At 46.9% G+C, this 22,253-nt stretch overlaps 1 protein-coding gene across 1 annotated transcript in view; it reads right to left on the bottom strand.

Annotated features, from left to right (window-relative positions):
- Positions 1-679: 679 nt before the first annotated feature.
- Positions 680-22,253, bottom strand: part of LOC144497596 (mitochondrial adenyl nucleotide antiporter SLC25A24-A-like) — a 137,826-nt gene continuing 116,252 nt past the window's right edge. The window contains exons 9-10 of the mRNA XM_078219041.1: positions 11,866-12,016; positions 680-2,398 (exon numbers count right to left, since the gene is read on the bottom strand). Of these exons, the coding sequence (XP_078075167.1) occupies positions 2,214-2,398; positions 11,866-12,016 (336 nt within the window). The 3' untranslated portion in view covers positions 680-2,213. The remainder of the gene's footprint in view (positions 2,399-11,865; positions 12,017-22,253) is intronic.

Raw genomic sequence — 22,253 nt, 5'->3', positions numbered from 1 at the left:
TCTCTGCCCACTGAAGTGGTGGAGGCTACCTCGTTGAATATGTTTAAATCATGGATAGATGGATTCCTGATCGGTAAGGGAATTAGGGGTTATAGGGATCAGGCGGGTAAGTGGAACTGATCCACTTCAGATCAGCCATGATCTTATTGAATGGCGGGGCAGGCTCGAGGGGCTAGATGGCCTACTCCTGCTCCTGTTTCTTATGTTCTTATCATGGCCAATTCATGCCTCATACCATCATAGTTCCATTTACTGAGATTCAGGACCCTGGTCTCAGAATCAACTACATCATTATCCACCTTGACAAAGAATTCTACCGCAATATGGTCACTCGTCCCCAAGGGTTCCCTCACAACTAGATTGCCAACTAACCCTTTCTCATTGCACTTCACCCAATACAAGATGGCCTGATCCCTTGTTGGCCGATACATCTATGTTTGCATCTGTATGTATGTCTGCATCCAAGTCTGTGTGTGTACGTGCGTGTGCATGTGTCTGCATCTGTGCGTGTGCATGTGAGCATTCACAAGTAGCCACACCCTTGTCAAGAACTTGGATCGATGGATTCGACCTCTAACCTGTTAATTCGTTGCAATGAGATGATAGACTGGGCTCCACCCTGTATCAGAAGCTGGGGTGAATAAACAAGGTTGACGTATTAAGACATTGCTACAGACTGTTAGAAATGAATCATAGCAGTTTATTGATAAAAAATAATCCATGCAACATGTATAAAATAAAAGTACAAAAAGTACATGAGGGAAACCAACAAGTCAAAAGCTGCTTACTACATTTCAATCATTTCAGATTAATCACTCAAAACTTTCTCAAATTAGACCCATTATTTATTTAAAACATCATCACCAGCGTTACATTTAAAGCACAAGGTAGTGTAGAAAGTGATTCCAAGGTGACTTATATTCAACGTCACTGGCTCAAATCACAGAGTAATTTGGCCAATTAGAAAGGCACAGCGTCAGACAGAACATTGAGAGTAAATGCACTCAATACAAATAATGAGCATTTAAAGTTTATTTGGTTGAAGTGTAAGACGGAACAAAGCAAAGCTGAGAAAAAGTTATTAAATTTATTCCCAGAGACACAGACTTCCAGAAAATTTATACTGTGGACAAAAAGTAAAAAATGTGCATATTTCTCAAAACGTTCATGCTTTATTTGAGGAACACCTGATAAAATGATTCTACTCGAGACAAAACCACAAGCACCAACCCAGGTCGACTGTGAGCTTGTCTAGAAATTGGGGCAATTGAACAGAATCATATCTTAGAATACACATTGCAATAGCATTGAGGTCATTCCCCAGGCCAATGAGGTCAGGGTCGCTTTGCAGTCAAGGCCCTAAGTCAGGCTCACTGTTAAGCAAAGATCAAGGCCCAAGAGTCAAACACTGAGCTGGAAATTTTGCTCCAAACTTTGGGATTCGGTGATTTGTGTAACCAGTTTCAAGAATCAGGTTCTGCAATTCCCGACATTTCACTCTGCCTTGGAATTGAGAAAACAGGAATAGGTCATTCAGCCCTTCAAATTCCACCAAACAATGAGATCATGGCTGATCTATATTTTAACTCCATTTCCCTGCTTAGATTCAATTTTTCTTAATCATAGAAATCATAGAAACCCCATAGTGCAGAAAGAGGCCATTCAGCCCATCGAGTCTGCACCGACCACAATCCCACCCAGGCCCTACCCCCATATCCCTACATATTTACCCACTAATCCCTCTAACCTACGCATCACAGGACACTAAGGGGCAATTTTAGCATGGCCAATCAACCTAACCCGCACATCTTTGGACTGTGGGAGGAAACCGGAGCACCCGGAGGAAACCCACGCAGACACGAGGAGAACGTGCAAACTCCACACAGACAGTGACCCAAGCCGGGAATCGAACCCAGGTCCCTGGAGCTGTGAAGCAGCAGTGCTAACCACTGTGCTACCGTGCCGCCCCAAATATCCTTGGTTTGTAAACGTTTATCAAGCACAGATTTAAAAATCATTAATTTAGTCCAGCATTCATTTCTTTTTGTGGGAGAGATTTCCAAACTTCTAACATCCTGAGTGAAGAAATGTTTCCCAACTTTCCCCTGAATGGAGCCCGAGGCCTGGGAATTGCCTCTGTCCATCTGTATGAAGCTGCAAACCAGATTTGCTGATTGGCTGAAATCTGGTTCCCTGAGTTGATGTGGCCAATTTTAGCTGGACTGAATCCCTAGAGCAGTCTTCATGTGTTCATACACCACGTAGCTGATGCTTACAGCAGGGATCACCTTCAAGAAGTTGGGGGCCAGACCCCTGTAGAGGCCAAACGGTCCCTCTTTAGCCACAATCTTCCGGAATAGACCCATCATGTTAAGCTGTTGTGCTCCCTCTAGCGAAGCTGCAAAGACAGTCATTCTGTTAACATCGCAATCAAATGAAGCAAACTGTGAAGCTCAGATTTTGACATTTTGCCAAGCCTGCGGTTGGGCATCACTGGCAAGGTTGGCATTTATTGTCCTTCCCTAGCTTCCCTGAGAAGGTGCTGATGGTCCACTGCTCACCCAACCTTGGCAGTGGGTTTGCGCTTTGCTAAACCACACCAAGTAGTTAAGAGTCAGTCGCGTTGTGTGGGACTGGAACGACATGATGGAAGTGGTCATGGGTTTGGAAGGTGCTGTCTAAGGATCTTTGGTGAATTGCTGCAGTGCATCTTGTAGATAGTACACACTGCTGCTACTGAGCGTCGATGGTGGAGGGATTGAATGTTTGTGGATGTGGTGTCAATCAAGTGGGGCTGCTTTATCCTGGATGGTGTTGAGCTTCTTGAGTGTTGTTGGAGCTGCAGCCATCCAGGCAAGTGGAAAGTATTCCATCACACTCCTGACTTGTGCCTTGTAGACGGTGAACAGGCTTTGAGGAGTCAGGAGGTGAGTTACTCGCCACAGTATTCCAAGCCCCTGAACTGCTCTTATAGCCTCTGTGTTTATGTGGCGAGTCCAGTTGAGTTTCTGGTCAATGGTAACCCCAAGAATGTTGACAGTGGGGGATTCAAAGAACAAAGAACAATACAGCACAGGAACAGGCCCTTCGACCCTCCAAGCCTGCGCCACTCATGTGCCCAACTAGACCATTCGTTTGTATCCCTCTATTCCCAGTCTGTTCATGTGGCTATCTAGATAAGTCTTAAACGATCCCAGCGTGTCCACCTCAATCACCTTGCTCAGCAGTGCATTCCAGGCCCCCACCACCCGGTGTAAAATACGTCCCCCTGACATCTGTGTTGAACCTTGCCCCCCTCACCTTGAACCCGTGACCCCTTGTGTTCGTCACCTCCGACCTGGGAAAAAGCTTCCCACTGTTCACCCTATCTATGCCCTTCATAATTTTACACACCTCTATTCGGTCGCCCCTCATCCTCCGTCTTTCCAGAGAGAACAACCCCAGTTTACCCAATCTCTCCTCATAGCTAAGACCCTCCATACCAGGCAACATCATGGTAAACCTTTTCTGTACTCTCTCCAAAGCCTCCACGTCCTTCTGGTAGTGTGGCGACCAGAACTGGACGCAGTATTCCAAATGTGGCCTAACCAACGTTCTATACATCTGCAACATCATATGCCAACTTTTATATTCTATGCCCCGTCCAATAAAGGCAAGCATGCCATATGTCTTCTTCACCACCCTCTCCACCTGTGCGGCCACCTTGAAGGATCTGTGGACTTGTACACCCAGGTCCCTCTGTGTGTCTATACTCCTGATGGTTCTGCCATTTATTGTATAGCTCCCCCTTACATTAGATCTACCAAAATGCATCACTTCACATTTATCTGGATTAAATTCCATCTGCCATTTCTCCGCCCAATGTTCCAGCCTATCTATATCCTGCTGTATTCTCTGACAATGTTCATCACTATCCGCAACTCCAGCAATCTTCGTGTCGTCCACAAACTTACTGATCACACCAGCTACATCTTCCTCCAAATCATTTATATATATCACAAACAGCAGAGGTCCCAGTACAGAGCCTTGCGGAACACCACTAGTCACAGACCTCCAACCGGAAAAAGACCCCTCCACTGTTACCCTCTGTCTTCTATGGCTACGCCAGTTCTCAAAGAACAAAGAACAGTACAGCACAGGAAACAGGCCCTTCAGCCCTCCAAGCCTGTGCCGCTCCTTGGTCCAACTAGACCAATCGTTTGTATCCCTCCATTCCCAGGCTGCTCATGTGACTATCCAGGTAAGTCTTAAACGATGTCAGCGTGCCTGCCTCCACCACCCTACTTGGCAGCACATTCCAGGCCCCCACCACCCTCTGTGTAAAAAACATCCCTCTGATATCTGAGTTATACTTCGCCCCTCTCAGCTTGAGCCCGTGACCCCTCGTGATCGTCACCTCCGACCTGGGAAAAAGCTTCCCACTGTTCACCCTATCTATCCCCTTCATAATCTTGTACACCTCTATTAGATCTCCCCTCATTCTCCGTCTTTCCAGGGAGAACAACCCCAGTTTACCCAATCTCTCCTCATAGCTAAGACCCTCCGTACCAGGCAACATCCTGGTAAACCTTCTCTGCACTCTCCCTAACGCCTCCACGTCCTTCTGGTAGTGCGGCGACCAGAACTGGATGCAGTACTCCAAATGTGGCCTAACCAGCGTTCTATACAGCTGCATCATCAGACTCCAGCTTTTATACTCTATACCCCGTCCTATAAAGGCAAGCATACCATATGCCTTCTTCACCACCTTCTCCACCTGTGTTGCCACCTTCAAGGATTTGTGGACTTGCGCACCTAGGTCCCTCTGTGTTTCTATACTCCTGATGACTCTGCCATTTATTGTATAACTCCTCCCTACATTATTTCTTCCAAAATGCATCACTTCGCATTTATCCGGATTAAACTCCATCTGCCACCTCTCCGCCCAATTTTCCAGCCTTTCTATATTCTGCTGTATTACCCGACAATGCTCTTCGCTATCCGCAAGTCCAGCCATCTTCGTGTCATCCGCAAACTTGCTGATTACACCAGTTATGCCTTCTTCCAAATCATTTATATATATCACAAATAGCAGAGGCCCCAGTACAGAGCCCTGCGGAACACCACTGGTCACAGACCTCCAGCCGGAAAAAGACCCTTCGACCACTACCCTCTGTCTCCTATGGCCAAGCCAGTTCTCCACCCATCTAGCCACTTCTCCTTGTATCCCATGAGCCTTAACCTTTTGCACCAACCTGCCATGTGGGACTTTGTCAAATGCCAGACCGAAATCCATATAAACGACACCCACGGCCCTTCCCTCGTCAATCGTTTTTTTCACCTCCTCAAAAAACTCAACCAAATTTGTGAGGCATGACCTCCCTCGTACAAAACCATGTTGTCTATCGCGAATGAGATTATTCAGTTCTAAATGCGCATATATCCTATCTCTAAGAATCTTCTCCAACAATTTCCCTACCACAGACGTCAAGCTCACCGGCCTATAATTACCCGGGTTATCCTTGCTACCCTTCTTAAATAACAGGACCACATTTGCTATCCTCCAATCCTCTGGGACCTCACCTGTGTCCAGTGAAGAGACAAAGATTTCTGTTAGAGGCCCAGCAATTTCATCTCTTGCCTCCCTGAGGAGTCTAGGATAGATGCCATCTGGCCCTGGGGATTTGTCTGTCTTAATGTTTCCTAAAAAACCTAACACTTCCTCCCTTGTAATTGAGATTTTTTCTAACGGGTCAACACATCTCTCTGAGACACTACCAGTCAACATGTCCCTCTCCTTTGTGAATACTGATGCAAAGTATTCGTTTAGGATCTCACCTACTTCCTTTGGTTCTAAGCATAATTCCCCTCCTTTGTCCCTGAGAGGTCCGATTCTTTCCCTAACAACCCTCTTGTTCCTAACGTATGTATAAACTGTTTTAGGATTCTCCTTAATCCTGTCTGCCAAAGACATTTCGTGACCCCTTTTTGCCCTTCTAACTCCCTGTTTGAGTTCTTTTCTACTTTCTCTGTATTCCTCCAGTGCTCCATCTGTTTTTAGCTGCCTGGACCTCATGTATTCCTCTTTTTTCTTTTTGATTAGACCCACAATTTCACTGGTTATCCACGGCTCCCGAATCCCACCTTTCCTATCCTTTCTCTTTACAGGCACATGCCTGTCCTGCAGTCCTATCAACTGCTCCTTAAAAGACTCCCACATGCCAAATGTGGATTTACCCTCGAACAGCCTCTCCCAATCAACAGCCACCAAATCCTGCCTAATCCGGCTGTAGTTAGCCTTCCCCCAATTCAGCACCTCACCCATAGGACAACACTCATCTTTTTCCATTACTATCCTAAGTTTACAGAATTGTGGTCACTATTTGCCACATGTTCCCCTACTGAAACTTTCAGTCATGGTGACACCATTGAATGTCAAGGGGCGGTGGTTAGAGTGTCTCTTATTGGTCATTGTCTGGCTCTTGTGTGGAGTGAATGTTACTGCCACTTGTCAGCCCGAGCCTGGATATTGTCCAGATCTTGCTGCATTTGAACATGGACTGCTTCAGTAATTGAGGAGTCGCCAATGGTGCTGAACATTGTGCAATCATCAGCGAACATCCCCACTTCTGACCTTATGATGGAGGGAAGGTCACTGATGAAGCAGCTGAAGATGGTTGGCCCTCAGACCCGACCCTGAGGGACTCCTGCAGAGATGTCCTGGAACTGAGATGACTGACCCTCCACAACCACAACCATCTTCCTATGTACAAGGTATGACTCCACCAATGGAGAGTTTGCCCCCTGATCCCAATGATTCCAGTTTTGCTAGGGTTCCTTGATGCCACACTTGGTCGAATGCGACCTTGATGTCAAGGGCTGTCACACTCACCTCACCTCAGGAATTCAGCTCTTGTGTCCATGTTTGAACCAAGGCTGTAATGAGGTCAGGAGCTGAGTGACCCTGGCGAAACCCAAACTGGGCGTCACTGAGCAGGTTATTGCTGAGCAGGTGCTGCTTGATAGCGCTGTCGATGATCTTCCCTTGCAGCAGGTGTAACATCTGCCCCTTTACCTCCTCCCTGTCCAAGGGGAGGTGATAACCTCGTGACTATTAATCCAGAAACTCAGCTAATGTACTGAGGATCCGGGTTCGAATCCTGCCATGGCAGATGGTGGAATTTGAATTCAATAAAAAATATCTGGAATTTAGAATCTACTGATGACCGTGAAACCATTGCTGGAAAAACCCATGTGGTTCACTCATGTCCTTTAGGGAAGGAAATCTGCCATCCTTACCCAGTCTGGCCTACATGTGACTCCAGAACCATAGCAATGTGGTTGACTCTCAACTGCCCTCCAAGGGCAACTAGGGATGGGCAACAAATGCTGGCCAGCCAGCGACATCCATGTCCCACAAATTAATAAAAATAAAAGCCCCAAACATTCCTTTCATATGAGGCAGCATTTCATTTGCATCTCCTTCAATTTGGTTAATTGTATTCGCTGCTCCCAAAGCGGTCTCCCCTACATTGGAGAGACTAAAGGCAGACATGGTGACTGCTTTCCTTCGCTCCATCTACAAATATGTCACCAACTTCCTGGTTGCTTGCTATTTCACATCAGCATCTTCCTCCTATGCCCACATATCTGTCCTTGGCTGCTGCAATGCTCCAGTGAAGCCCACCGCAAACAGACCGAGTAAGGGCACAGGTCCCACAAGGGAGACTTGTAAAGAAGGTAAATTCACATGGGATACAGGGTAATCTGATAAAAGTGGATTCAAAATTGGCTCAGTTGTAGGAGACAGAGGGTGATGACAGAAGGCTGCTTTACTGACTGGAAGCCAGTGTCCAGCGGCGATCTGTGTTTGGCCCCCTATTATTCGACATTTATACAAACAACATTGATGACGATGTGTGGGATAGGATTAGGAAGTTTGTGGATATCACAAAGATTGGATGGGTGGTTAACAGTGAGGCGGAGTGTCTTAGGCTACAGGAAGATATAGACGGAATGGTCAAATGGGCAGATAAGTGACAGATGGAATTTAATCCTGAAAAGTGTGAGGTGACACATTTTGGAAGGAGTAATTTGACAAGAAAGTATTCAATGAATGGTAGGACACTAAGAAGTTCTGTGGAACAAAGGGACCTTGGCGTGTTTGTCCACAAATCTCTGAAGACGGAAGGGCATGTTAGTAGGGTGGTGAAAAAGGCACGTGGGACACTTGCCTTTATCAATCGGGGTATAGATTACAAAAGCAGGGAAGTCATGTTGGAGTTGGATAGAACTTTGGTGAGGCCACAGCTGGAGCACTGTGTGCATTCTGGTCACCACATTATCGGAAGGATGTGATTGCACTGGAGGGGGTGCAGAGGAGATTCACCAGGATGCTGCCTGGGATGGAGCGTTTAAGTTATGAAGAGAGGTTGGATAGGTTTGGGTTGTTTTCATTGGAGCAGATCTGTGGAGAAGGTGCAGACTCCACGCAGTCACCCCATACCTGCATACCAGGAGTGGCTCGGTGGCACAGTGGTTAGCATTGCTGCCTCACAGCGCCAGGGACCTGGGTTCAATTGCGGCCTCAGGTCACTGTCTGTGTGGAGTCTAAACCCAGGTCCCTGGCGCTGTGAGGCAGCAATGCTAACCACTGTGCCACCATGCTGCCCTGGGTCCCTGGCGCTGTGAGGCAGCAACGCTAACCACTGAGAAGATTGAGCATGTGGACATTAGGAAAGAGGATGTGTTGGAGCTTTTGAAAAGCATCAAGTTAGATAAATCGCCGGGACCGGATGGGATGTACCCAAGGTTACTGTGGGAGGCGAGGGAAGAGATTGCTGAGCCTCTGGCGATGATCTTTGTGTCATCAATGGAGACAGGAGAGGTTCTGGAGGATTGGACGATTGCAGATGTGGTTCCGTTATTCAAGAAAGGGAGAAGAGATAGCCCGGGAAATTATAGACCAGTGAGTCTAACCTCAGTGGTTGGTAAGTTGATGGAGAAGATCCTGAGAGGCGGGATTTATGAACATCTGTAGAGGAATAGAACATAGAAAAAATACAGCACAAACAGGCCCTTCGGCCCACAAGTTGCGCCGGTCATGTCCCTACCTACCTAGGCTTATATATAGGCTTACCTATAACCCTCAATCCTATTAAGTTCCATGTACTGATCCAGAAGTCTCTTAAAAGACCCTATCGAGTTTGCCTCCACCACCACTGACGGCAGCCGATTCCACTCACCCACCACCCTCTGAGTGAAAAACGTACCCCTGACATCTCCTCTGCACCTACTCACCAGCACCTTGAACCTGTGTCCAATAGTATGATCAGAAATTGCCAGCACGGCTTTGTCCAAGGCAGATCATGCCTTACGAGCCTAATTGAATTTTGTGAAGATGTAACTAGACGCATAGACGAGGGAAGAGCGGTAGATGTAGTTTATATGGATTTCAGCAAGGCGTTTGATAAGCTGCCCCATGCAAGGCTTATTGAGAAAGTGAAGGGGCATGGGATACAAGGGGACATTGCCTTGTGGATTCAGAACTGGCTTGCCCACAGAAGGCAAAGAGTGGTTGTAGATGGGTCTTTTTCAGCATGGAGGTCGATCACCAGTGGAGTGCCCCAGGGATCTGTTCTGGGACCCTTGTTCTTTGCGATTTTTATAAATGACCTGGATGAGGAAGTGGAAGGATGGGTTGGCAAGTTTGCTGATGACACAAAGGTTGGTGGTGTTGTGGATAGTGTAGAGGGATGTCAGCAGTTGCAACGAGACAGAAATAAGATGCAAGGCTGGGTGGAGAAGTGGCAGATGGACTTCAACCCAGATAAGTGTGTGGTGGTTCATTTTGGCAGGTCGAATAGGAAGAAAGAATATACTATTAAGGGTAAGACGCTTGGCAGTGTGGAGGATCAGAAGGATCTTGGGGTCCGGGTTCATAGGACGCTCAAAGCAGCGTCGCAGGTAGAGGCTGTGGTTAAGAAGGCGTATGGAATACTGGCCTTCATCAATAGAGGAATTGAGTTTAGAAATCGGGAGATAATACTGCAACTGTATAGGACCCTGGTCAGACCCCACCTGGAGTACTGTGCCCAGTTCTGGTCATCATAGAAACCCTACAGTACAGAAAGAGGCCATTCGGCCCATCGAGTCTGCACCGACCACAATCCCACCCAGGCCCTACTCCCATATCCCTACATATTTACCCAACTAATCCCTCTAACCTACGCATCTCAGGACACTAAGGGCAATTTTTAGCTTGGCCAATCAACCTAACCCGCACATCTTTGGGCTGTGGGAGGAAACCGGAGCACCCGGAGGAAACCCACGCAGACACGAGGAGAATGTGCAAACTCTACACAGAGACCCAAGCCGGGAATCGAACCCAGGTCCCTGGAGCTGTGAAGCAGCAGTGCTAACCACTGTGCTACCGTGGTCACCTTATCCATCGTAGCTGTGAGGGACAGCTCGGTGGATAGGATATTGCTATGTAGATAGGCTGGAAAATTGGGCGGGGATCCTGGATTCAGGATTCAATCCTGGACCGGGGAGCGGCGTGGGCTTGGAGGGCCGAAGGGCCTGTTCCTGTGCTGTATTGTTCTTTGTTCTTTGTTCATTACAGAAAGGATGTGGAAGTCATAGAAAGGGTGCAGAGGAGATTTACAAGGATGTTGCCTGGATTAGGTGGCATGCCTTATGAGGATAGGTTGAGAGAGCAAGGTCTTTTCTCCTTGGAGAAGTGAAGGATGAGAGGTGACCTGACAGAGGTGTATAAGATGTTGAGGGGTATTGATAGAGTGGATTCTCAGAGGCTTTTACCCAGGGCTGAAATGGTTGCCACAAGAGGTCACAGGTTTAGGGTGCTGGGGAGTAGGTACAGAGGAGATGTTAGGGGTAAGTTTTTCACTCAGAGGGTGGTGGGTGCGTGGAATCGGCTGCTGGTAGTGGTGGTGGAGGTGGATTCGATAGGGTCTTTTAAGAGACTTTTGGGTAAGTTCATGGAAGTTAGTAAGATAGAGGGTTATAGGTAAGTTGAGTAGGTAGGGACATGTTCGGCGCAACTTGTGGGCTGAAGGGCCTGTTTGTGCTGTAGCTTTTCTATGTTCTATGTTCACTGTGCCACCGTGCTGCCCCGGGTCCCTGGCACTGTGAGGCAGCAATGCTAACCACTGGGCTGCCAACCGATGGGCTATTTAGAATTGAAACTCAAACCTGTTGAGTTTATTTTCTGTTTTTATTTTAGTCCTAACCCAGGTAAGTATAACACGATTCGTCCCCTAATCTACTTCAGTGAGTTTTTAACAACTGGCTGTTTTATGGTCACTTTTACTGATACAACATTTTTATTTTTATGTTTTTTTTTAATTGAATGCAAATTGTCCACGGTGAGAATTGAACTCCTGCTCTCCAGATTATTAACCCAGTAATGCACCATCATAAAGTGTGCAACTGGCCTGAGAGTCATATTCAGTCTAACTGACGCAGCAACTGGCACAGAGGACAGTAACATTTAGGAGACTGGACTAGACAAAGAGCGCTGTTAATTCATTCAACATATATTCCGCTTTAGAACCATAGAAAAGCAGAAAGGCTATTCAGCCCATCTTGTCCATGCCAGCCCGTGGACAACCCAGGTGCACTTTCTAATCCCACCTTCCTGCAGCCAGCCCATAGCTTACAGCACTTAAAGTGCAGATCCAGGTACTTTTTAAAAAGAGTTTAGTGTCTCTGCCTCCACCACCAACTCGGGCAGTGAATTAGGACTGGAACATAATGACTGGTATCTGACACTGAATGGAGTGAGTTACATACCAGCCAGTCTACAGCCTACAAGCTTTAATTACAAAGATGTGACTAGCACACATGGGATTAACAGTATCTTACCCTGCGCTTGCATCCGTGTCCTGACCAGGGCCAGTGGGTAACTGGCCAGCTGTCCACACGTACTAGATATGGTGCCACAGGCTAACAGGACCAATATGCCTGGATTGGCAGAATCTTTGGCATATTTATTCAACCAGGTTTTCTTCAATGTCTGAAAGGGAATAAGAGAACTCAAAATAGCAGCAGAAATGACAAACTCCAAACAAGAAAGTATTAAGGGCGGCACGGTAGCACAGTGGTTAGCACTGCTGCTTCACAGCTCCAGGGTCCCGGGTTCGATTCCCGGCTCGGGTCACTGTCTGTGTGGAGTTTGCACATTCTTCTCGTGTCTGCGTGGGTTTCCTCCGGGTGCTCCGGTTTCCTCCCACAGTCCAAAGATGTGCGGGTTAGGTTGATTGGCCAGGTTAAAAATTGCCCCTTAGAGTCCTGGGATGCGTAGGTTAGAGGGATTAGCGGGTAAATATGTGGGGTGGGATTGTGGTCGGTGCAGACTCGATGGGCCGAATGGCCTCCTTCTGCACTGTAGGGTTTCTATGATTTCTATGATTTCTTTGCACAGTGAAGAGTAACTACGGAGAGAGTAGGGCCTCTTAAGAATCAACAAGGTCATAGAACATAGAACATAGAACATTACAGCGCAGAACAGGCCCTTCGGCCCACGATGTTGCACCGACCAGTTAAAAAAAAAAACTGTGACCCTCCAACCTAAACCAATTTCTTTTCGTCCATGAACCTATCTACGGATCTCTTAAACGCCCCCAAACTAGGCGCATTTACTACTGATGCTGGCAGGGCATTCCAATCCCTCACCACCCTCTGGGTAAAGAACCTACCCCTGACATCGGTTCTATAACTACCCCCCCTCAATTTAAAGCCATGCCCCCTCGTGCTGGATTTCTCCATCAGAGGAAAAAGGCTATCACTATCCACCCTATCTAAACCTCTAATCATCTTATATGTTTCAATAAGATCCCCTCTTAGCCGCCGCCTTTCCAGCGAAAACAATCCCAAATCCCTCAGCCTCTCCTCATAGGATCTCCCCTCCATACCAGGCAACATCCTGGTAAACCTCCTCTGCACCCTCTCCAAAGCCTCCACATCCTTCCTGTAATGTGGGGACCAGAACTGCACACAGTACTCCAAGTGCGGCCGCACCAGAGTTGTGTACAGTTGCAACATAACGCTACGCCTCCTAAATTCAATCCCCCTACCAATAAACGCCAAGACACCATATGCCTTCTTAACAACCTTATCTACTTGATTCCCAACTTTCAGGGATCTATGCACACATACACCTAGATCCCTCTGCTCCTCCACACTATTCAAAGTCCTCCCGTTAGCCCTATACTCAACACATCTGTTATTCCTACCAAAGTGAATTACCTCACACTTCTCCGCATTAAACTCCATCCGCCACCTCTCGGCCCAACTTTGCAACCTGTCTAAGTCTTCCTGCAAACTACGACACCCTTCCTCACTGTCTACCACACCACCGGTGATAGGTCATCTATGCGCAGATCCACAAGGGATGGGTGAGATCCTAAATGAATATTTCTCATCAGTATTTACTGTTGAAAAAAGCATGGATGTTAGGGAACTTGGGGAAATAAATATTGATGCCTTGAGGAGTGTACATATTACAGAGAAGGAGGTGCTGGAAGTCTTAAAGCTCATCAAGGTAGATAAATCCCCGGGACCTGATGAAGTGTATCCCAGGACATTGAGGGAGGCTAGGGAGGAAACTGCGGGTCCCTAGCTGAGATATTTGAATCATCGATAGTCACGGGTGAGGTGCCTGAAGATTGGAGAAAAGGCAAATGTTGTGCCTTTGTTTAAAAAGGGCTGCAGGGAAAAGCCTGGGAATGCAGGAAAGTAGAAAGAAACTGAAGCAAGGAGTAAGAAAGGATAAAAGGGGTCATGAAAAATCATTGGCCAGCAGGATTAAGGAAAATTCCAAGGCTTTTTATACATATATAAAGAGCAAGAGGGTAGCCAGGGAGAGGGTTGGCCCACTCAAGGACGAGGGAGGGAATCTATGCATGGAGCCAGAGGAAATGGGCGAGGTATTAAATGAGTACTTTGCGTCAGTATTCACCAAAGAGAAGGACTTGGTGGATGATGAGTTTGGGAAAGGATGTGTAGATAGTTCGAGTCATGTTGAGATCAAATAGGAGGTACTGGGGTTCTTGAGATATATTAAGGTAGACAAGTCCCCAGGGCCTCATGGGATATATCCCAAAGTACTGAGAGAGGCAAGGGAGACAATTGCTGGGGCCTTGAGAGAAATCTTTGTATCCTCACTGGCTACAGGGGAGGTCATGATGTGGAGATGCCGGCGTTGGACTGGGGTGAACATGGTAAGAAGTCTCACAACACCAGGTTAAAGTCCAACAGGTTTATTTGGTAGCAAATACCATAAGCTTTCGGAGCACAGCTCCTTCGTCAGATGGAGTGGAAATGTGCTCTCAAACAGTGCAAACAGACAAAATCAAGTTGCAGAATACTGATTAGAATGCGAATCTTAAAGGTACAGACAATGTGGGTGGAGGGAACATTAAACACAGGTTAAAGAAATGTGTATTGTCTCCAGACAGAACAGCTAGTGAGATTCTACAAGCCCAGGAGGCAAGCTGTGGGGGTTACTGATAATGTGACATAAATCCAACATCCCAGTTTAGGCCGTCCTCATGTGCGCGGAACCTGGCCACCAGTCTCCGCTCAGCGACTCTGCGCTGTCGTGTGTCATGAAGGCCGCCTTGGAGAACGCCCACCCGAAGATCCAAGGCTGAATGCCCGTGACTGCTGAAGTGCTCCCCCACAGGAAGAGAACAGTCTTGCCTGGTGATTGTCAAGCGGTGTTCATTCATCCGTTGTCATAGTGTCTGCATGGTTTCCCCAATGTACCATGCCTCGGGACATCCTTTCCAGCAGCGTATCAGGTAGACAATGTTGGCCGAGTTGCAAGAGTGGGTACCGTGTACCTGGTAGATGGTGTTCTCACGTGATATGATGGCATCCGTGTAGGATTCGCTGTAGGATTCGCATTCTAATCAGTATTCTGCAACTTGATTTTGTCTGTTTGCACTGTTTGAGAGCACATTTCCACTCCATCTGACGAAGGAGCAGTGCTCCGAAAGCTTATGGTATTTGCTACCAAATAAACCTGTTGGACTTTAACCTGGTGTTGTGAGACCTCTTACAGGGGAGGTCCCAGAGGATTGGAGAATAGCCAGTGTTGTTCCTTTGTTTAGAACATAGAACATAGAACATAGAACATTACAGCGCAGAACAGGCCCTTCGGCCCATGATGTTGCACCGACCAGTTAAAAAAAAAACTGTGACCCTCCAACCTAAACCAATTTCTTTTCGTCCATGAACCTATCTACGGATCTCTTAAACGCCCCCAAACTAGGCGCATTTACAACTGATGCTGGCAGGGCATTCCAATCCCTCACCACCCTCTGGGTAAAGAACCTACCCCTGACATCGGTTCTATAACTACCCCCCCTCAATTTAAAGCCATGCCCCCTCGTGCTGGATTTCTCCATCAGAGGAAAAAGGCTATCACTATCCACCCTATCTAAACCTCTAATCATCTTATATGTTTCAATAAGATCCCCTCTTAGCCGCCGCCTTTCCAGCGAAAACAATCCCAAATCCCTCAGCCTCTCCTCATAGGATCTCCCCTCCATACCAGGCAACATCCTGGTAAACCTCCTCTGCACCCTCTCCAAAGCCTCCACATCCTTCCTGTAATGTGGGGACCAGAACTGCACACAGTACTCCAAGTGCGGCCGCACCAGAGTTGTGTACAGTTGCAACATAACGCTACGACTCCTAAATTCAATCCCCCTACCAATAAACGCCAAGACACCATATGCCTTCTTAACAACCTTATCTACTTGATTCCCAACTTTCAGGGATCTATGCACACATACACCTAGATCCCTCTGCTCCTCCACACTATTCAAAGTCCTCCCGTTAGCCCTATACTCAACACATCTGTTATTCCTACCAAAGTGAATTACCTCACACTTCTCCGCATTAAACTCCATCCGCCACCTCTCGGCCCAACTTTACAACCTGTCTAAGTCTTCCTGCAAACTACGACACCCTTCCTCACTGTCTACCACACCACCGACTTTGGTGTCATCAGCAAATTTGCTAATCCACCCAACTATACCCTCATCCAGATCATTAATAAATATTACAAACAGCAGTGGCCCCAAAACAGATCCCTGAGGTACACCACTTGTAACCGCACTCCATGATGAATATTTACTATCAACCACCACCCTCTGTTTCCTATCCGCTAGCCAATTCCTGATCCAATTTCCTAGATCACCCCCAATCCCATACATCTGCATTTTCTGCAGAAGCCTACCATGGTGAACCTTATCAAACGCCTTACTAAAATCCATATATACCACGTCCACTGCCTTGCCCCCATCCACCTCCTTGGTCACTTTCTCAAAAAACTCAATAAGGTTAGTAAGGCACGACCTACCTGCCACAAAACCATGCTGACTATCACCTATCAATTCATTACTCTCCAAATAACTATAAATCCTATCCCTTATAATTTTTTCCAACATCTTGCCGACAACAGAAGTGAGACTCACCGGTCTATAATTCCCGGGGAAGTCTCTGTTCCCCTTCTTAAACAATGGGACAACATTCGCTAACCTCCAATCTTCTGGTACTATACCAGAGGCCAACGACGATCTGAAGATCAGAGCCAGAGGCTCTGCAATCACTTCTCTTGCCTCCCAGAGAATCCTTGGATAAATCCCATCCGGACCAGGGGATTTATCTATTTTCAGACCCTCCAGAATATCCTGCACATCCTCCTTATCAACTGTAATACTGTCTATTCTACTCCCCTGCAACCCAGTGTCCTCCTCAGCTATATTCATGTCCCCTTGCGTGAACACCGAAGAGAAATATTGGTTCAATGCTTCACCAATCTCCTCCGGTTCCACACATAACTTCCCTCTGCCATCTATAACTGCCATCTATAACTGGCCCTAAACTTGCCCTAAGAAGGGTAGCAAGAATAATCCAGGTAATTACAGGCCGGTGAGCCTTACATCAGTGGTAGGGAAATTATTGGAGAGGATTCTTCGAGACAGGATTTATTCCCACTTGGAAATAAGTGGACATATTAGTGAGAGGCAACATGGTTTTGTGAAGGGGAGGTCGTGTCTCACGAACTTGATTGAGTTTTTCAAGGAAGCGACGAAGATGATTGATGCGGGTAGGGCAGTGGATGTTGTCTACATGGACTTCAGTAAGGCCTCTGACAAGGTCCCCCATGGCAGACTGGTGCAGAAGGTGAAGTCGCATGGGATCTGAGGTGCGCTAGCAAGGTGGATACAAAACTGGCTTGCTCAAAGAAGACAGAGAGTAGCAGTGGAAGGGTGTGTTTCTGAATGGAGGGCTGTGACAGGTGGTGTTCCTCAGGGATCAGTACTGGGACCTTTGCTGTTTGTAATATATATAAAAATAAATGATTTGGAGGAAAATGTAACTGGATTGATTAGTAAGTTTGCGGGTGACACAAAGTTTGGGGGATTTGCGGATAGCGATGAGGGCCATCAGAGGATACAGCAGGATATAGATCAATTGGAGACTTGGGCGGAGAGATGGCAGATGGAGTTTAATCTGGACAAATGTGAGGTAATGAATTTTGGAAGGTCTAATACAGATAGGAAATATGCAGTAAAAGACAGAACCCTTAAGAGTATTGATAGGCAAAGGGATCTGGGTGTACAGGTACACAGGTCACCGAAAGTGGCAAAGCAGGTGGAGAAGATAGTCAAGAAGGCAAACGGCATGCTTGCCTTCATCGGCCGCGGTATTGAGTTTAAAAACTGGCAAGTCATGTTGCAGCTTTACCACAATTCGGTGTCTTTTGTTATTGCAATGGAGAGGGATAGGGCCGTATGGCACGGCAAGGTTTACAATTGGGGGAGAGGTAATTATGATGCGATTAGGCAAGAATTAGGGGGCATAAGATGGGAACAGAAACCGTCAGAGAAAGGAACTAATGAAAAGTGGAACTTTTTCAAGGAACAAATACTGGGTGTCCTTGATAGGTATGTCCCTGTCAGGCAGGGAGGAAATGGCCGAGTGAGGGAACTATGGTTCACGAAAGAGGTGGAATGTCTTGTGAAAAGGAAGAGGGAAGCTTTTGTAGGGATGAGGAAACAAGGTTCAGATGGCTCGATTGAGGGTTACAAGTTAGCAAGGAACGAGCTGAAAAAGGGGCTGAGGAGAGCTAGGAGGGGACATGAGAAGTCCTTGGCGGGTCGGATCAAGGACGGCACGGTAGCACAGTGGTTAGCACTGCTGCTTCACAGCTCCAGGGTCCAGGGTTCGATTCCCGGCTCGGGTCACTGTCTGTGTGGAGTTTGCACATTCTCCTCGTGTCTGCGTGGGTTTCCTCCGGGTGCTCCGGTTTCCTCCCACAGTCCAAAGATGTGCGGGTTAGGTTGATTGGCCAGGTTAAAAAAAAAAAAATTGCCCCTTAGAGTCCTGAGATGCGTAGGTTAGAGGGATTAGTGGGTTAAATATGTGGGGGTAGGGCCTGGGTGGGATTGTGGTCGGTGCAGACTCGATGGGCCGAATGGCCTCCTTCTGCACTGTAGGGTTTCTATGATTTCTATGAAAACCCCAAGGCTTTTTACTCTTATGTGAGGAATAAAAGAATGACCAGGGTGAGGTTAGGGCTGGTCAAGGACAGTAGTGGGAACTTGTGTATGGAGTCAGTGGAGATAGGCGAGGTGATGAATGAATACTTTTCTTCAGTGTTCACCAAGGAGAGGGGCCATGTTTTTGAGGAAGAGAAGGTGTTACAGGCTAATAGGCTGGAGGAAATAGATGTTCGGAGGGAGGATGTCCTGGCAGTTTTGAATAAACTGAAGGTCGATAAGTCACCTGGGCCTGATGAAATATATCCTAGGATTCTTTGGGAGGCAGGGGATGAGATTGCAGAGCCTTTGGCTTTGATCTTTGAGACCTCACTGTCCACGGAGATGGTGCCAGAGGACTGGAGAGTGGCGAATGTTGTTCCTCTGTTTAAGAAAGGGAATAGAAATGACCCTGATAATTATAGACCGGTTAGCCTTACTTTGGTGGTTGGTAAATTGATGGAAAAGGTCCTTAGGGATGGGATTTACGACCATTTAGAAAGATGCGGATTAATCCGGGATAGTCAGCACGGATTCGTGAAGGGCAAGTCGTTACTCACAAAATTGACTGAAATTTTTGAGGAAGTAACTAAGTGTGTTAATGAAGGTAGGGCAGTTGATGTCATACACATGGATTTTAGTAAGGCGTTTGATAAGGTCGGCTTATGATGAAAGTAAGGAGGTGTGGGATCGAGGGAAAGTTGGCCGATTCGATAGGTAACTGGCTGTCTGATCGAAGACAGAGGGTGGTGGTGGATGGAAAATTTTCGGACCGGAGGCAGGTTGCTAGCGGAGTGCCACAGGGATCAGTGCTTGGTCCTCTGCTCTTTGTGATTGTTATTAATGACTTAGAGGAGGGGGCTGAAGGGTGGATCAGTAAATTTGCTGATGACACCAAGATTGGTGGAGTAGTGGATGAGGTGGAGGGCTGTTGTAGGCTGCAAAGGGACATAGATAGGATGCAAAGCTGGGCTGAAAAATGGCAAATGGAGTTTAACCCTGATAAATGTGAGGTGATTCATTTTGGTGGGACAAATTTAAATATGGATTACAGGGTCAAAGGTAGGGTTCTGAAGACTGTGGAGGAACAGAGAGATCTTGGGGTCCATATCCACAGATCTCTAAAGGTTGCCACTCAAGTGGATAGAGCTGTGAAGAAGGCCTATAGTGTGTTAGCTTTTATTAACAGGGGATTGGAGTTTAAGAGCCGTGGGGTTATGCTGCAACTGTACAGGACCTTGGTGAGACCACATTTGGAATATTGTGTGCAGTTCTGATCACCTCACTATAAGAAGGATGTGGAAGTGCTGGAAAGAGTGCAGAGGAGATTTACCAGGATGCTGCCTGGTTTGGAGGGTAGGTCTTATGAGGAAAGGTTGAGGGAGCTAGGGCTGTTCTCTCTGGAGCGGAGGAGGCTGAGGGGAAACCATAGAAACCATAGAAAATTACAGCTCAGAAACAGGCCTTTTGGCCCTTCTTGTCTGTGCCGAACTTAATAGAGGTTTATAAAATGATGAAGGGGATAGATAGAGTGAACGTTCAAAGACTATTTCCTCGGGTGGATGGAGCTATTACAAGGGGGCATAACTATTGGGTTCGTGGTGGGAGATATAGGAAGGATATCAGAGGTAGGTTCTTTACGCAGAGAGTGGTTGGGGTGTGGAATGGACTGCCTGCAGTGATAGTGGAGTCAGACACTTTAGGAACATTTAAGCGGTTATTGGATAGGCACATGGAGCACACCAGGATGATAGGGAGTTGGATAGCTTGATCTTGGTTTCAGATAAAGCTCGGCACAACATCGTGGGCCGAAGGGCCTGTTCTGTGCTGTACTGTTCTATGTTCTTTATAGAACCTTAGTTAGGCCGCACTTACAATATAGTGTTCAATTCTGGTTGCCACACTACCAGAAGGATGTGGAGGCTTTGGAGAGGGTACAGAAAAGATTTACCAGGATGTTGCCTGGTATGGAGGGCATTAGCTATGAGGAGAGGTTGGAGAAACTTGGTTTGTTCTCACTGGAGCGACGGAGGTTGAGGGGAGACCTGATAGAAGTCTGCAGGATTATGAAATTATGAGTATCAGGCCAGCAATGACAGGCCAGGAAGAGGTGATTGTATAGAGTCATGGAGCTATAGAGGTTTACAGCATGGAAACAGGCCCTTCGGCCCAACTTGTCCATGCAGCCCTTTTTTTTTTAAACCCCTAAGCTAGTCCCAATTGCCCTCATTTGGCCCATATCCCTCTATATCCATCGTACCCATGTAACTATCTAAATGCTTTTCAAAAGACAAAATTGTACCTGCCTCTACTACTACCTCTGGCAGCTTGTTCCAGACACTCACTACCCTCTGTGTGAAAAAATTGCCCCTCTGGACACTTTTGTATCTCTCCCCTCTCACCTTAAACCTATGCCCCCTAGTTTTAGACACCCCTACCTTTGGGAAAAGATATTGACTATCTACCTTGTCTATGCCCCTCAGTACTTTATAGACCTCTATAAGGTCACCCCTCAGCCGCCTACACTCCAGAGAAAAAAGTCCCAGTCTACTCAGCCTCTCCTTATAACTCAAACAATCAAGTCCCGGTAGCATCCGAGTAAATCTTTTCTGCACTCTTTCTCGTTTAATAATATCCTTTCTATAATAGGGTGACTAGAATTGCACATAGTATTCCAAGTGTGGCCTTACCAATGTCTTGTACAACTTCAATAAGACGGCCCAACTCCTGTATTCAATGTTCTGACCGATGAAACCAAGCATGCCGAATGCCTTCTTCACCACTCTGTCCACCTGTGACTCCACTTTCAAGGAGCAATGAACATGTACCCCCAGATCTCTTTGTTCTGTAACTCTCCCCAATGCCCCACCATTAACTAAGTCCTGCCCTGGTTCAATCTACCAAAATGCATCACCTCGCAATTTGTCTAAATTAAACTCCGTCTGCCATTTGTCAGCCCATTGGCCCAATTGATCAAGATCCCTTTGCAATTGGAGACAACTTTCTTCACTGTCCACTATGCCAGCAATCTTGGTGTCATCTGCAAACTTACTAACCATGCCTCCTATATTCTCATCCAAATCATTAATATAAATGACAATTAACAGTGGGCCCAGCACTGATCCCTGAAGCACACCGCTGGTCACAGGCCTCCAGTTTGAGAAACAACTCTCTACAACCACATTCTGGCTTCTGCCAAGAAGTGGAGATGCCGGTGTTGGACTGGGGTAAACACAATGAGACAAACAAACAAAGAACAAAGAACAATACAGCACAGGAACAGGCCCTTCGGCCCTCCAAGCCCGTGCCGCTCCCTGGTCCAAACTAGACCATTCTTTTGTATCCCTCCATTCCCACTCCGTTCATATGGCTGTCTAGATAAGTCTTAAACGTTCCCAGTGTGTCCGCCTCCACCACCTTGCCTGGCAGCGCATTCCAGGCCCCCACCACCCTCTGTGTAAAATATGTCCTTCTAATATCTTTGTTAAACCTCCCCCCCTTCACCTTGAACCTATGACCCCTCGTGAACGTCACCACCGACCTGGGGAAAAGCTTCCCACCGTTCACCCTATCTATGTCTTTCAGAATTTTATACACCTCTATTAAGTCTCCCATCATCTTCCGTCATTCCAGGGAGAACAACCCCAGTTTATCCAATCTCTCCTCATAACTAAGCCCCTCCATACCAGGTAACAT

Source organism: Mustelus asterias, chromosome 8, assembly GCF_964213995.1.
Source record: "Mustelus asterias chromosome 8, sMusAst1.hap1.1, whole genome shotgun sequence".
NCBI lineage: Eukaryota > Metazoa > Chordata > Chondrichthyes > Carcharhiniformes > Triakidae > Mustelus > Mustelus asterias.
Note: the sequence above shows the minus strand (reverse complement) of the source record. Positions and strands in the feature narration are given on the sequence as shown.